Below are 14,526 nucleotides of genomic sequence, written 5' to 3'. Positions count from 1 at the left end.
TCTACCAATGCAGAAGGCGAAAATATCCAGACAAGGACATTTGTTCATCGCTCGCTCGGGTGTTAAACTATACAATTCGTCGTTTGGTATCGACAAGTTATAGCAAAAAAGATCGCAGGTTTAGGTTTTTCCCTAAAAGAATTCAAGTACATCGTCATAATACCAGAGATTGTTCATCGTGAAACTCCAGCTGCTACAGTGTGGCTGCCAGAAGTATGGTTTGATTTTTTGCGGACACCAATTGTGTTGCTTTTCTTATATGGAGTTGAATCCATCTTTTTTCTCTTCTTGTCCAAAGCTTCCTTTTGACCACTAACTAATTCCAAAAACACGCCTTTCCTGGAGCCAGACATCTTGTTAACGTATTTCACGGCTGCTTGTCTCTCAGAATCCCCCATAAACTTATTTGATGTTCTTTTACAGCTCCCATGACTCTCCATCTTCAAATGATCACGATAAATCTGGAACTTATCTGACAAATCCAGCTCAAGTTCATTAAACAAGTCATTTATAAAAAAAAATATGGGGAATAAAAAAAACATTTAGAAGCATAATTACCAGTAGAATCAGGGGAGCTGGGCGGAGTTAAAGGATGGAAACCACCATTCTCTTTAAAATCAACAACTTCCTGACAGCTATAGTTATTATCAAGAACGGCATTCCCAATAGACGAATTTCCATCAAACATGGCACTACCATTCATGATAGCTTTATTTCCAAACTGCACTTGGACATTGGTAGTTTCAGAGTCATTCAAACCATCACTTTGCTGGTTTGACCCAGATGGACACTGTCCACAGCCATGAGTGGCATCTCCAGTGTCATTTAATTCAAGGAAATCATGTCCTTCAGGACAATAATAATCAAACTGCGGCTCAGCAATATCTTTTGCTTCGCCAACCTCACTGCTTTCATCATTTGAAATTGAAACAGAATTTGATTTATACATGCTGTCACCAACGTCTAAAACAGACTTAGGAGATGTACTAGTATTCGGATCCAAGCAGAGTGCTTGAGATTCCATGATACTTGAAAACCATGGAGTACCCTGTCGTGCATAAAATAATATGTATGCTTCCTGAGACAGCACAAAATCTCCCAAGACCTTGGTAACCTGAAGAAAAATTAACAGACTTTAGAAGGAATCCTAACCAACACAACCCTTAAAAAAGCACAAACCATATGCAAAAGAAAAATAATCATAAAAACAAAAATGGCATTTGCATTGAACAAGTAAAATTTCAAATTGTGGAAGACTGAAGCACTGAAAAACAATTGAGGAAATAACATAAGTAAAATATCACCCATATTTCTATAATAGCAATCCCATGTGCTTTATCATGCATAAAAGGTGAATCCAGCTAAGGTACAATCACTTTTATTGCTATAAAAGTATGAGACTATAAGCATTAAGCAACAATTGTTCCAAGCTCAATATTCAACATGTAAAACCAAAAGTGTGGAAGCATTCCAAACAAACTCAAATAGATTTGAAACAAAACAGAATTGCAATTAATTATCCAGCACCCTGAACAAACCCTACGGACACACTTTTTATTATTAAATATATAGTGTACACAAATAATTAAGCACATCTAGTAGGAAACAATGCTACCTTTGAATCATCCAACTTATGCCATGTGTCTGGGGCAGAGCGTACAAAGCAAAAGTAATGCCCAGAAGTAGATGAAAATCCAATATGTACAACAACAGCAAATAGATCATATTTCAAGGGCACCTATTAACATAAAAATGAATCAGAACACAGAATTCATCAAGGAAACAATAATATTCAAAAATAACCTCTGGCGTGATCTAGTGGAATGTAAGTGTGGTTATAAAATCACAACTCACATCATTGTTTTGATTAGAAAAGGTGTAAGGCTGCAAGTCCAACTCCAATGGGAAATCAACATGTTTATCAATCTTTTCAACACGGGTCCCATCTGTCTTAAATCTCTTTAAATGAAATGCTGCAACTGCAGGTGTTTGATCCAGCATAAGTTGCTTATCCATGGACACCTCTTCCTTGCAGCTTTCACATCTAAATTTCGCATCAATATTTTCCACCTTAGTAAAAGATTCCAGAGCACATGGAAGGGAATCTACATTTTCTATCTCTAAACTCAGGTCAATCAGAGGCTCATAGGTGTCAGAAATACGGCCACAGCCACAACATCGAAGCTGTAATGCAAATACAAGGAAAAAACAAGTATTAGCCAAGACAACATTTTAAATAAAAAAGGAGCCAAAAACCAAAATTACTTAACAAATGCACTTCTCCATCATACTTTGCTAATTAGACGTCCACCAAATACTTTCTCTACAAGATTATCATCTTCAAAATTTATATTATTCTTCTTCAAATCTACGAAACATCTATCAAGTTTATCCAAAGCACACTGCATAAACTCATGGGCATCCTCCTGCTGGTATCTTGTAAATATAGAAGAAAAATCTGTGAAGGTTAAGGATCACAACAACCATAGGCAAAGAAGCAATTAATCCTGCACCAATTATAGGTTTACAAAGCCAATGATACAGCAATCACTACTATAAACACCCCTCAATTATTTCAGTCAAATGATTGGCCACAAGCCCCATTAAATCTGCAAACTAGCTCTACAATAATCATCAGAAAATTGATAAAAGAAGGATACGGTTCAGGTTATCCACAAGTTTCAAGGGTGAAAGAGTCCCTCCTGAAGCCGCTAAGGACCTTTCAACATGGTCACGAAGAGCACATATAACACAGAACCCACCTATATGACCTGAAATTTCCCAACATCAAAAGTCAAAATCTTCAAAAACAGAATTTCATAGTTAAAATCATTACAGCAGATAACACTATTTTACACAAAGAATTTAATAGTTAAAATCAAACAAGAGCAACTCACCCACACAAGGGGTAGAATGAGTGCACGAAAGAAGACCCTGCACCAGGGGCACTGTGTGCGTAAAGCATTGCAGGATAGCATTAAGAAAGCATGTGTTGCCAAGGTTTAAAAGACCCGCTCCCTAACAAACAAATGAGATAATCATTATAGGTGTCATCATCCTTGTGAATAATAATAACAATATTTAAAAACAATCAAAACCCGCGAAAAAACAATAGCGACAAAATACGAACCATCCTAGAAGGTGAAACATCGGAGGCAGATACTCCATCCTCTGAAAGCGCAAAGTTATTTTCAGAGAAAAGAAAGTCCCTTTGGGGAGCATTCGATGCCTCCAACGGCACTGTAGAAACCATCGAATTCGAAGTCAACGCCGACGAACACAGCGAAGACGAGTCATCGTTGAGTCCCCGGAATAGTGAAGACATGCCAAGATCCTCTCGCGGAGCATCCTCACCGAAAATGTCGGCATAAATACCGTCGCCAGAGTCCGCCAGAAGAGGAGAAACGCCGCGAATGGGGGATTGAATGGAAGATCCATCTAAATTAGGGAACGACGGTACCAATTGAGAGTCATCTAGGGTTTCGGATAACAGATTCGGTGCAGAAGGAACATTCGTTGAGTCCTCCGGGACTTCAACGGCTGAAGACAGAGAGAGACACATGGAATTTCGAAACGAGAAGTTAGATATTCTTAGGGTTTCGAAATGCAGCGAGAAAGAAGGTATCGGAATTCTAGAAGAAAGAGCGTTGAATTAGGAGAATGGATATGGTAGGGTTTTTGAACCTTGAATTGGGGAGGAATTTCAGAATCGAAGGTTTTAAATTAGGAAAAGAATTGGGGAAGCGGGGTTTGAGAATTAGGGTTTTGAGATGGGGAAGAAGAGGAGGGAATGTGAAAAGCGTTCAAACCTTTGGAGAGAGAAATGGGGTTTTGAAAAGAGAGGGAAAAGGGTTTGGGGGGTGCCCTGTTTTGCCTCCAAAATATTTTCTGGAAAGTGACATCGCGCGCGCTCTCACCAACACTCTCTGTTACCCTTCCACTGTGGTCAACGTGTTCCTTTTTATAAGGTACCCCCACCGACTTCTCTTTTTCTGGAAATGGATTTTTTATATTCATTTAATGTTAATATGATCAATTTAATTAAAATATTATTAATCATGGAAAAGATATTGAATATTGGTTGAATTTTAAATTGATAAATACTTTTTTAATTAAAAATATTCTAACTTTTTATGATGCTATAAATGAGAATTAGAAGTTCTCACACATATCAATCTTTCAAAAAATTAATTTTTTACTTTTTTAATTTTAAAAATATGTAATCATTTTAAAAAATCAATTACCAATTATGCACTTAATTTTTAATTATTTTATACTCTTTTAAAATAGTAGAAAAATAAAATTGAATATTATATTAAAAACAATATAAAGTAAGGTATTAATTATATTTTTTATTTATTAACTATATTTGAAAGAGATGTATAAAGAAATAAAGAGTCAAATTGTGTGATTGTAATTTGATATTTCAAAGGAAATTAATGACTTTATTTGCTAAGGTGTTCTTCACGCTAAGGATTAAAATATAAATTGTTAAGTAAAAGGTAAAGCATTAAATATTCAAGAAATATATAAAAAATAAATATTTTTCTTTTTTGAACAAATCTAATTCAATAAACGGCTGTAAATAATTATTAAAAAATCCAATAATTTCACATATGAAATTTCATATATATAATTTTGAAGATATCGATAATCTATTATTATATGTTATTTATATGTGGTTTATGGTGGATTAATTCTGAATTGATACATGTTAAAATCCATCTTTAATTATCTATTCAAGACTGATATTTCTGTGTTGAATATTTGAAAATTGTTGAATAAGCAAAATTTTCCCCTGTACGGAAGGGGATAATTTGCACACGAGGGTTGGTAGCATGACTACAATTAATTTTTTTAAAAAAATTGAATAAAAAAGTACAAGCATTTAATGCATTAATTTTTAAAAAATATACATCTTTAAAATCATTTAAATAAAAAAATATTAAATAGAAAGAATATTTATAGTTGAATCTTTCAATTAATGAATGTTCATACATGTATTACTTGCAGTTTAATCGATGGTAACAGAAAAGCTGATTGACCAATGCTGGGCAGAGGCTCAGCTAACTGAGAAATGTAAAGAAGTGCCAATTTTCTAATGGATACAATATAACATCGCTGAGTTCGTTACAAACCAAATCACATCTAACACATTAGCAATCTCAAAAATAATGACACAAAATATAAACACTAGCTTCCGACAGGCCTGAAAATGAATAGTATAATATTTTTGTTTCTCAAAGAATTGTACATTGCACTCTTCTATTACATTAGAAGCATAAGTAGCTATTAACTGATGCAAAGTCCTTTGATACAAAACTTACAATTTTAGAGTATTCGGTCTTGAAGATCAGTTATGAGAGTGGAGGCTAATGAGCTGAGCTTCTTCCCAGTCTCTCCGGCAATATTCTTAAGAGAAGAGATATCTTGTGGCTGCAAAACAAGAAAGAAAAGAGAGTTGCTGAGAACATGAGCAGCATGACAACAGTAAAGTTTACATATCCCGAAGCAAACCTGAAAGGATAGTCGATTAAGGAGGTCGCTAGCAGCAAGATCAATGGAAGAGTCATCTGTTGAGTCACCAAAAAGATCCGCACTAGAGATGGCAGTTGAACCCTGGAAATAAGACAAGGATGAACTTTGTCAAACGTCAACTTTTAAATGCTATGACATTGTCATCATTAAACATGCAAGCAGTGCACCCTTCTCAGTTTCATTAAGATGGGAATTGTTACCTTTTTCTACCACGTGATCATACATTTTTAGCGCTACATTAAGTTAAATTCCATGTGTTGTATTAATGCCTTACTGTCCGTATTGTATTGACAAAAAGAAAATTAGTTTAGCTAATTAATGAAAACATGTTAAGGAAACATCTTATAGACATGACTTTCCAATAGGAAACTGTAACGATAAAAATAGTTTACCCTATTTGCCTGTGTTTTTTTTACGGGACTGGTTTGGAAACAGAAAAACATTCCTTTTTAATCTTCATTTGAAATTTAAAGTTGAAAGTCAAATTTTGAAAATAACCTTTGTCACTGGCTCTTATAACCTTTTCAAATGGGTATATTCAGACAACGTTCCAGCAATTTATTAAGAGAAAGGACACATACTGAAAATTTTGACAAAGTAGCTTGAGCAGCCACATCTGCAGCTCTGTTTTGATCTCCAAAAAATTGGGATGAAGAAATAGATTTAGCATTTGAGAACTTCCTTCTAGCTTCATCAGACTCCTGAATCTGGTAAACAATAGGTGCCAAAACAAAAATAACAATAATATTAAAATAAATCTAAACCCAAAACACTAAGTACATACTATATATGTGATTGATTGGCCATAGTTATTTGAAGTCAAATGAGATAATTAATAAAAGCAATTCGTTTAGTATCCACATGTTACAGGAGTATGCACTATGAAGATAAACTTTCAAAGATAAAATAACATATTTGTTAAGATTTGATAGCTACAATAATAAATGTGTCATAAATTGAAGAAACCTGGAGTCCACAAATACAGCTGAAGTTTTATAATAGACGAAGCATGATAACATTCAATATTCACACCCGCTGTAATCTATTGTCATCAATGTTTCTTTTAAAAGCATCAGTTTGATATAATACCAGTAATCAAGCAATAACTTCATTTGCAATCAAATTAAAATCCCAAAAGGCCAAGAAAGATACTTAACATAATCTCAATAGATGCAGTCAAAAGTTGACGGAACTGGACTTGGTAATTATGCCTCAGAAAAGTTTTAAAACTAACATTCAGCACAAAAATGGAGAAACCTGCCATCGCAAAAGGCTATAATTATAGCACCAAAGTGATTTGAAGATGGAAAACTGCTCGCGAGTTCTCTTTATTAGTGTTAAACACACATGCTAATGTTGTCCCCTACAGCTGTAAATGGAGCCTTGTATTTTGCTAAACAATTTTAATTGAAAAGACTGGACGTCAAACTTTGAACAGAAACTAATATAATTTAATTCACTACACAACCCACATACAGTAAAAGTGAAATTATATAAGGTAAATTTTGCAGGTATGTGGTTGTTAAGTGTATGTTAGCATTAGATTTAGATGTTAGTTAGTATCTGATATCTGTTTGCATTTGTCAATAACTGTCAACAAGGTAGTTAGTTGAGCTGGGATAATGAGCAGAAATAAGGCATGGTGCCTACAAATAAACAGGGGATGATGAGAGGGAGGTATCTTGTCATTTGTGAGAAGAAATTAGGGCCTCTTGGCATTGGGAGGTGCAAGCCATCAAAGTTCTGCGGTGTATGTGTGTCCTGTTCTGTGAATCATAGAGTTCTTTCCCAATTCTTTCCAACAAATATACTAGGTTTCTATCACCAACTTACTTGCACTTTTGAGGAATTTGACCCAGATTTCTTTGGAAGACCACTATCCATTCCGAAGTCTTCAAAGAAGTTTGATGACTTTGGTACAGACACATGACTAAGCAGATGTGTGCCGCCCCCACCTCCAGAATTCAGATCAGATGATTGGACATTTTCTACATACTCAAACCGAGATGTTAATGATGGCCCTGAAAGAAAATTGTGGTTTGTTGAGGAAGTAACTGGTGCTGGTGGTTCTTCTGGTTTCTGCTCATACAGAGACTCATTTGGCTGCATATCACAAGGATAATTTGTAAATAAAAAACATCTCCAAATTGAGTGAGATTGAGATACTTATTATGATCAACTAACAGACACTTATAAGATATTTCTTCCAATAAAATCTGCAAGTAAAGATAATTATTAGCATACCTTTTTAGTAAGCTTCCGGGCACCAAGTCCCCCAGTCTTCCCAGTTTTTTTAGCACCAATAGGTTTCTTGACTGTAGTGGAAACCATTGCATGTGAAGTTCTGGGTGAAGAAGTGCTCTCAGGCATTTCAGCCTTCCCATGAGTATTTTCTTTTGGTAATTCGGTGGTCCTTATTTTAGGAAGTCCCTCAGCAACTTGTGAAGACTGCAAAGCAACAGGTGATGATGGTGAACCTGCCTCCTCAGCCATACTTTTAGCTACTTCCTTTGAAAGAAGTTGTTTGTATAATTCTGCAGCTCTAGAGGTATATTTGGCCTCTATTTTACCACCATCTGTCCAACCGTGTTGCTTAAAGAAAACCTGAGCACGACTGTTTCCCCCAAAGCTCATCATTCTTAATTGCTCCAGACTCCATGAGTCTAAATTTGTAGATCTACATAAAAGAACATATAGCTAATGAGGAATTCATCCTTTTTCCTATCCTTCTATTCAGGTCCAACCTCCCTTTTAACAGAGTAATTAAGCACAGAAAAGGGAGTTAAAAGCAACTTACAAAGATACAGAAGATCAAGAAGATAATTTAATTAGGTGATACAACTGGCCAAGAATTTCAAAAAGCTATAAAACGCACAATAATATTAAACAAAGAAGAGTAAATAACATTTCCTTTCTTTGAGGTTTACCAAACCTAAATAAACAGCTCCTCTGGTTTCCAATATTACTCCAACCTCCCCTGTTGTAAATGTTTATCAGACAAATGCTTCCCATTCAAATATGCTCCATTCAATCAACTAAAAGGTATGTTTTGCAAGGCAGATCAGTGTAATGTTTTCTTAAAACTCTCTTCACTCATTATAGAAATAAATTTTGGTTTTGGTGGTACTACTTTTACTACATTTTTTAAGTATAAAATATCATTTCAGCTTCTCCACCCTAGATCTCCACACAACAAATTAAAACTCAAGGAACATAACATCATTGATCATCCGTCCAATTCTAGCCAACCACAGATTCTATCTATTCAATAATGCAACGAAAGGAAACAATAAACAAGTTTATATAAAATCCGTGGTTTGTAAACAGCCATGTAGTTGTCATACACTATTTTCTTCCACCACGCTTCCAAATTTTTCGCATCACAGAAACACCTGCCCACATTTATTTGTTCTATACAGACAGGTAGATCCGTCTCAAGAGCTTAAGATCTTATGCCGCACCCGGAGATCCACTGGCATTAACATCTTCATTAACAATTAAACCAACAGAATTAACAAAAAAAAGTCAAATCCAGCAACAAGACCTCAACCTCCCCATATAATTACCCCTTATATCAACCCCGCATAGACTATAGAATAATTTCCCCGGTTTCAAAACTCCAGCTTCTAAGCCAAAATAATAATCTTCAGCTACATAAGCACAATTTTTATATTAAATCATTACCTCCTTCAGCTCATCAACATGCAACAAAAAATAAAATAAAATAAAAACCACACCGAGTCCAAAGTCCTAACCATTACCTTCCCAATTGAAAACCAAAGAAGAAAATAATAAAACTTGCCTCACAAAACTGATGTGGACGCCGAGACTGCGATGCACAGCAGAGCAATCAATGCAGAGGAAGATGCCATAGGTGACGGAGGCCCAAGTTGGGTTCTTTGCATTACAATCGAAACACATCTGAAACAAAACGCAAGTGGGGTGTGGCAGATCTGAATGCAAAAACCGAAAGAAGAAACAACAAAGGAAAAATAAGGAACCTTGTTTTCGGACTTTGATTTGAGCTTTCGGAACACGGTGTTCTTGTCGGCATCGGACGCCATGGTTGCCAAAAATTAACAAAATGAGAAAATGAGTATTCAAAAAATTAGGTTATTTATGGATTAGGATTTGGGATGGGTGCTCGGTGTTGGTGGCAGCACAACTCAACACCGCACCTCGCAAAAATAACCACTATTCTTACGTCTCTGTTTCTTTTCTTTCTCCTTCTTCTTTTTCTCTCTCTCTCTCTCTTTTTCGGTGCTACAATTTTTCGTCTTAAAATGAAAGTGATTATGTGGAATGACGATAGCGACCTCGAGTAAGATGTGTTGTTATGTTGTCGTTGGATTTGGCAGTGGCTCCATGGTTGCTGTCTTTCACCTTTTCTGTCGTTACATTCATTTTTTAACACAGACTACTGCCATTTTCCCAACCTGTTATGGACATTTTTCTTTTTGAAATTTGGACCTTAATCTTTCCGTCTGCATTAACATTATACAATACAATCTATTGTTAATTCAATTGATAAAAAAAAATTTATCAATTTATTTTTCAACGTTTTCCCACATGTTCACGATTATATTTTTGCTTTGTGTACAACTTAAGTTCTCATGAATAAAATATAATCCTTCTGTTGCTGATTAGTAATAATTTGATCTATGTATGGATATAGTGAAAAATTAAACTTGTTTATTTTACATTCAGAATAGTCTTTTCAAGCCATACATATGTTTTAACATAAAATATGTGATAAAAAAATATTTAAATGTTTTTTAATTATATTGTCAGTTTAAAATCAGTATTATAAAAATTAATTATATAACTTTAAAATTAAAAGGTATTTAAGCGTTGTTATTGAGTTGTAGTTGTTGAGATGTGTCATAAGCCTTTTCGTGTCATTTTCTTTTGGTCTGAATTAGTAGCGGGTTTTAACCTGTTCCAAAGTGGGCTTCTTTACGATTCCAACAAGTTGGGTTACCTTATTGGGCTCCACGAACAACAAGAACGTCTTACCCAAAGTCCAAAACCACCATATATAGACGTAAGAGAAGCCCTTTATAACTTAGTAGTTTTCAGAATTGATTCAGCCCATGCCAAGAACTGTAATTGACAAGTGAATCGCAGGACTAACGTGAGAACACGTGAGATTTGATTTCTACTTTTTTTTTTGCTCAACTGAATCTCATTCAACATGGCTCAAAGGCAATACAACTATGTCCAGAGGATTATAAAAAACATGACTGACAAGCTTGCCAGTTGGAAATCCATTGTACACAAGATTTGATTTTATGTTTTGTTTTCGGGTAGTTTTGTTAGACATTTGGTAATGTGTTTCTATTTCTATCGTAGGTGCACAGCTTTGTTCTAGATTGGATTGGGCTCAGATTTCTTGGGCCTGCTACCATTACTTTGACCACATTTTGAGAGAGAGATTTTTGCGGAATGAGGCCTATACACTCTCGTGAAAGACTGGTATCATTTAGTATTTTACTACTTGATAGTATCCATTGAACTAACATTCCCTCGACCAAGAAAACAAGAACTAACACATTCCCTTGTTTTATTATGAAGTAAATAAAGAATATTGTAAATCTGATACCAATAAATTGCCCATAACGAAATATTAAAATATAAAAATTTACACTCACATTCAATTATAAAATCATCTCATCGTTGAAAATTATTAATTTTGTTGTAATTATTTTAAACTTTACAATTACAGTATTTTTTTATCTATTTAACAATATAAAAAATTAGATTAACAATGCATCAAAGACTTCAAATATTGTCTTCTCCCGAACACATCCATTGAGAATAATTGACGTCCAGTTTGGATAAATTTTTTAAAAAATTTATTAATTAAAAAATTAATATAAAAAATAATAAAAGTCAAATGAAAATTTTCTAAAAAAAATGTAAAAACAAAAGTTATTTTAACATAAAAAAATATACATATTTTATACTATTTTTTTCTTTTATAAAACTTTTATAGAAATTTACATAATTTAAACCTAGTCTTCGAAAAAACCGTACAAAAGAGAAGATTTCAGTACAAGTGACTTTTATCCTATGAGTTTTAGCATAAAAATATTAGGATAAGGAAAGATGTGCAAATATGTTATTGTGACTATTATTATTATTATTATTATTATTATTATATATCTCATTTCACGAAAAGAAAAGCTGCATTAAAATATTAGGTGATATACATTTATATTCCATCAATGTTTGATATATTTTATTAATTATATGCAAAAATTTTAAAAGAATTAATGACATAATACAATATATTATTCTAAATTACAAGAATAATTCTTAAATTTTTTACATAATTATAAGAAATAAAAAATTCAAAGATATATAAAAAAAATGTAGAAAAATTTGATTCAACCTCAAGAAATATGTGACTGTATTTTATTCTAAGTATTCCAAATTTATTTGCTGCACTTAAACTTTCTCATAGATAGGGTTTTGCAAATCATCACTATAAATTATAATGTTCTTTCTATGTTTCTCGGTATAAGACAATGTTCCATGGGTTGTGGAGGTAGTTAACACATCATGTTTATGATTAATATAAGATTTTAATGCTTTCAAAGTTTAGAAAGAAAAAAAAATAAAAGCATAAGAGATTAAAGGAAAAGAAAAAAAAAGTTAAAAACAAGAGATTGAAAGAATTTATAAACTTTTCATTTTTAATTTAAAAATTTGCGAACAAAAATATTTATTGATGACAATCACAAATCGTGTCGCTGAATTAAACGATCTTGAATTGTATTTCACACAATAAAAACGAAGTTATTAGAGCACAAGTAGGAATTGAAATAAGAAGAAAAATAATAAAAAGTGAAAATAGAATAGAGATGAAAAATGGCACTATATTCGCAAGATTGATAAGCTAAGGAACGATTGTCACAAGAGTTTTGGCTTACTCAAGAACCTAGAGTCACACGCTCTCATAAGAGTGTTCAATTTCAAATTGTATTCAAAACTTATTAAAAGTGTGTATACAAGAGCTTATATATCCCTAATGCTTGTAAACTAATACTAAAGAAAACCCTAATGAGCTTCTTTTACCAACAAGCCTAAATTCAAATAAACTAAATAAAATAACAAGATTTTATCCTAAATAAAAACTTAAAATAAGTAATGACTAATATTAAAATAAATAAACTAAACATAATAATTAAATCCTAATAAAACTCGTAAAGTTCAAATTCTCTAAGCATATGTAATTGACCATCTTGGACTTTTCTAACTTCAAATTAAGTTCTCTTTCAATTAGAATAGCAACAATCTTTTTTAAGTCTTCATTTATTCTCTTTACCCTTGTCCTTGTCATTGGTCCTTGAAATCATTCTAATGTCTTCAAGTCTTTGTCTTTGATGGGTCTTCCTTGATTTTCATCAATCCTTCCTTCTTCAAGAAAGTTTGTCCTCAAATTTGACTATTTATTACCTACATCAACGAGAGATAAATCAAATACATTAAAAGTAACATTAACACCATACTTACCTAATAAGTCCATTTTGTATGCATTATCTCCAATCCTCTCTAAGACTTAGAATAATTCATCCCCTCTTGTTTGAAGCTTTGAATTTCCTTGCATGGGAAACTTTTTTTTGCCCATATGTATCCAAACCCAATCTCCAGGTTCAAATTTTACTTTCTTCCTTCCCTTATTGATATACTTTGCTTGTTGCTCCACTTTCTTTTCAATTTAATGTTTTATCTTTCTAATTTAAGGTAGGCAGTAATATACTTTTTTAGGGAAGACATCTTCAAAATCTTGTAGAAGAAAAGAAACACCACTAGGTAAAATATTATTAGCAAAGGAATCCATAATTTTATTATGAGGACTTTCTTTATACAAAGGTAGACTCATAGGGCGAGAGGCCAACAAAACTTTCTTTACTTCTTTTTCTCTCACAAACAAATTTTCTCTCCTTTCATATTAATTTTTCTCTTCACCTTTCTTTTCACTCTCATATTTCTCACTTGTAAGTGTCTTCACTTTTTTCCCTTTCTTTTTAAGTTTGCCCTCAAAGTCACTCTTTTTCTTTTCATTTCTTCTCTCATCTTTTTTTTCTTGCTCTCTTCTTAACTTCATGACTTTTTGATCTTCATGTACTTGACCAAGAGTCATGGGCACTAAAGTGATTGTGCACCTTTTATATACAAAAGTAAACTTGTTGGAATGACCATCATGAATAACTTTCCTGTCAAATTGCCAAGGTCTTCCCAAGAGGATATGACTTGTTTCCATAGGTATTACATCACATAAGACTTTATCCTCATACTTGTCAATAGAAAAAGTAATCAAAATCTGTCTATTAAGAACCAATTCTCCTTCATCACTCAACTATTGTAACTTATAGGGCTTAGGGTGAGGAGTAGTAGTAAGATTTAATTTTTTAATAAGCTTAACACTAGCCACATTGGTACAACTACCACCATCAATAATAAGAAAACAAATATTTCCATGTACCAAGCATCTTGAATGAAAAATATTTTCTCTTTGTGTAATGTCATCCTCTTTAGCTATACTACTCAAGAGATGCCTTACCATAAGCAAATCTTCTTCGTGACATAAAGCTTCAAATTCATTATCTTCTTCACTTGAAGCATGTGATAATTGAGATGAACTTGCACTTGAGATTTCACCATTTTTCTTCAAAATCATAGTTTTCTTGTTTGGACATTGGGATGCAATATGACATTTTTCAAGACATTTGAAGCATTTGATTGCTCTATGCTGAGAAGTACGAGAAACATAAGTATTAGTAGAATTAAAAAAAGTTTTAGAGGAAGGTTTACCACTTTACACAATTATATCCTTAATTGATATTTTCTCCTTTTTTTACTTCTTCCTTCCATCCTTTTGAGTTGTAGAAAGAGACACTCGTCCCCAAAGTACTCTTTCTTTTTAGTTGTGCTTATACTTTAATAGCTTGGTGAACCAAATCTTCAAGTTCTACATAGGGA

General features: G+C 33.3%; 2 protein-coding genes across 2 annotated transcripts; both read right to left on the bottom strand.

Moving 5' to 3' along the window:
- On the bottom strand, positions 1–3,883 carry LOC113869080 (ubiquitin carboxyl-terminal hydrolase 20-like). The gene is made up of 8 exons (XM_027505222.1): positions 3,131–3,883; positions 2,898–3,018; positions 2,661–2,771; positions 2,292–2,458; positions 1,855–2,184; positions 1,616–1,738; positions 559–1,114; positions 1–472 (listed from the first exon to the last, which is right to left on the bottom strand). Exons 1-8 carry the CDS (start codon positions 3,560–3,562, stop codon positions 174–176), a joined length of 2,139 nt encoding a protein of 712 aa, XP_027361023.1. The 5' UTR covers positions 3,563–3,883; the 3' UTR covers positions 1–173.
- Positions 3,884–5,093: 1,210 nt separating this feature from the next.
- LOC113869081 (probable ADP-ribosylation factor GTPase-activating protein AGD8) lies at positions 5,094–9,772 on the bottom strand. The gene is made up of 7 exons (XM_027505223.1): positions 9,540–9,772; positions 9,341–9,459; positions 7,783–8,215; positions 7,372–7,641; positions 6,120–6,245; positions 5,518–5,619; positions 5,094–5,436 (listed from the first exon to the last, which is right to left on the bottom strand). The coding sequence occupies exons 1-7, from the start codon at positions 9,600–9,602 to the stop codon at positions 5,332–5,334; spliced, it is 1,218 nt and encodes a 405-aa protein (XP_027361024.1). The 5' UTR covers positions 9,603–9,772; the 3' UTR covers positions 5,094–5,331.
- Positions 9,773–14,526: the final 4,754 nt, after the last annotated feature.

This window comes from Abrus precatorius, unplaced genomic scaffold (assembly GCF_003935025.1).
Source record: "Abrus precatorius isolate BTA unplaced genomic scaffold, Abrus_2018 Scaffold6, whole genome shotgun sequence".
In the NCBI taxonomy this organism is placed as follows: domain Eukaryota; kingdom Viridiplantae; phylum Streptophyta; class Magnoliopsida; order Fabales; family Fabaceae; genus Abrus; species Abrus precatorius.
Note: the sequence above shows the minus strand (reverse complement) of the source record. Positions and strands in the feature narration are given on the sequence as shown.

What these genes read in the sequence shown, in the direction of transcription:
- LOC113869080 (XM_027505222.1), bottom strand. Translation starts at nt 3,562, where the DNA reads ATGTGTCTCTCTCTGTCTTCAGCCGTTGAAGTCCCGGAGGACTCAACG. An exon ending in TCATTCTACCCCTTGTGTGG is followed by an intron (nt 2,772 to 2,897) that starts GTGAGTTGCTCT and finishes GGGAAATTTCAG; the next exon opens with GTCATATAGGTGGGTTCTGT. An exon ending in GTGGACGTCTAATTAGCAAA is followed by an intron (nt 2,185 to 2,291) that starts GTATGATGGAGA and finishes TTTGCATTACAG; the next exon opens with CTTCGATGTTGTGGCTGTGG.
- LOC113869081 (XM_027505223.1), bottom strand. Translation starts at nt 9,602, where the DNA reads ATGGCGTCCGATGCCGACAAGAACACCGTGTTCCGAAAGCTCAAATCA. An exon ending in AATCAAAGTCCGAAAACAAG is followed by an intron (nt 9,460 to 9,539) that starts GTTCCTTATTTT and finishes GTTTTGTTTCAG; the next exon opens with ATGTGTTTCGATTGTAATGC. An exon ending in CCCGGAAGCTTACTAAAAAG is followed by an intron (nt 7,642 to 7,782) that starts GTATGCTAATAA and finishes TGTGATATGCAG; the next exon opens with CCAAATGAGTCTCTGTATGA.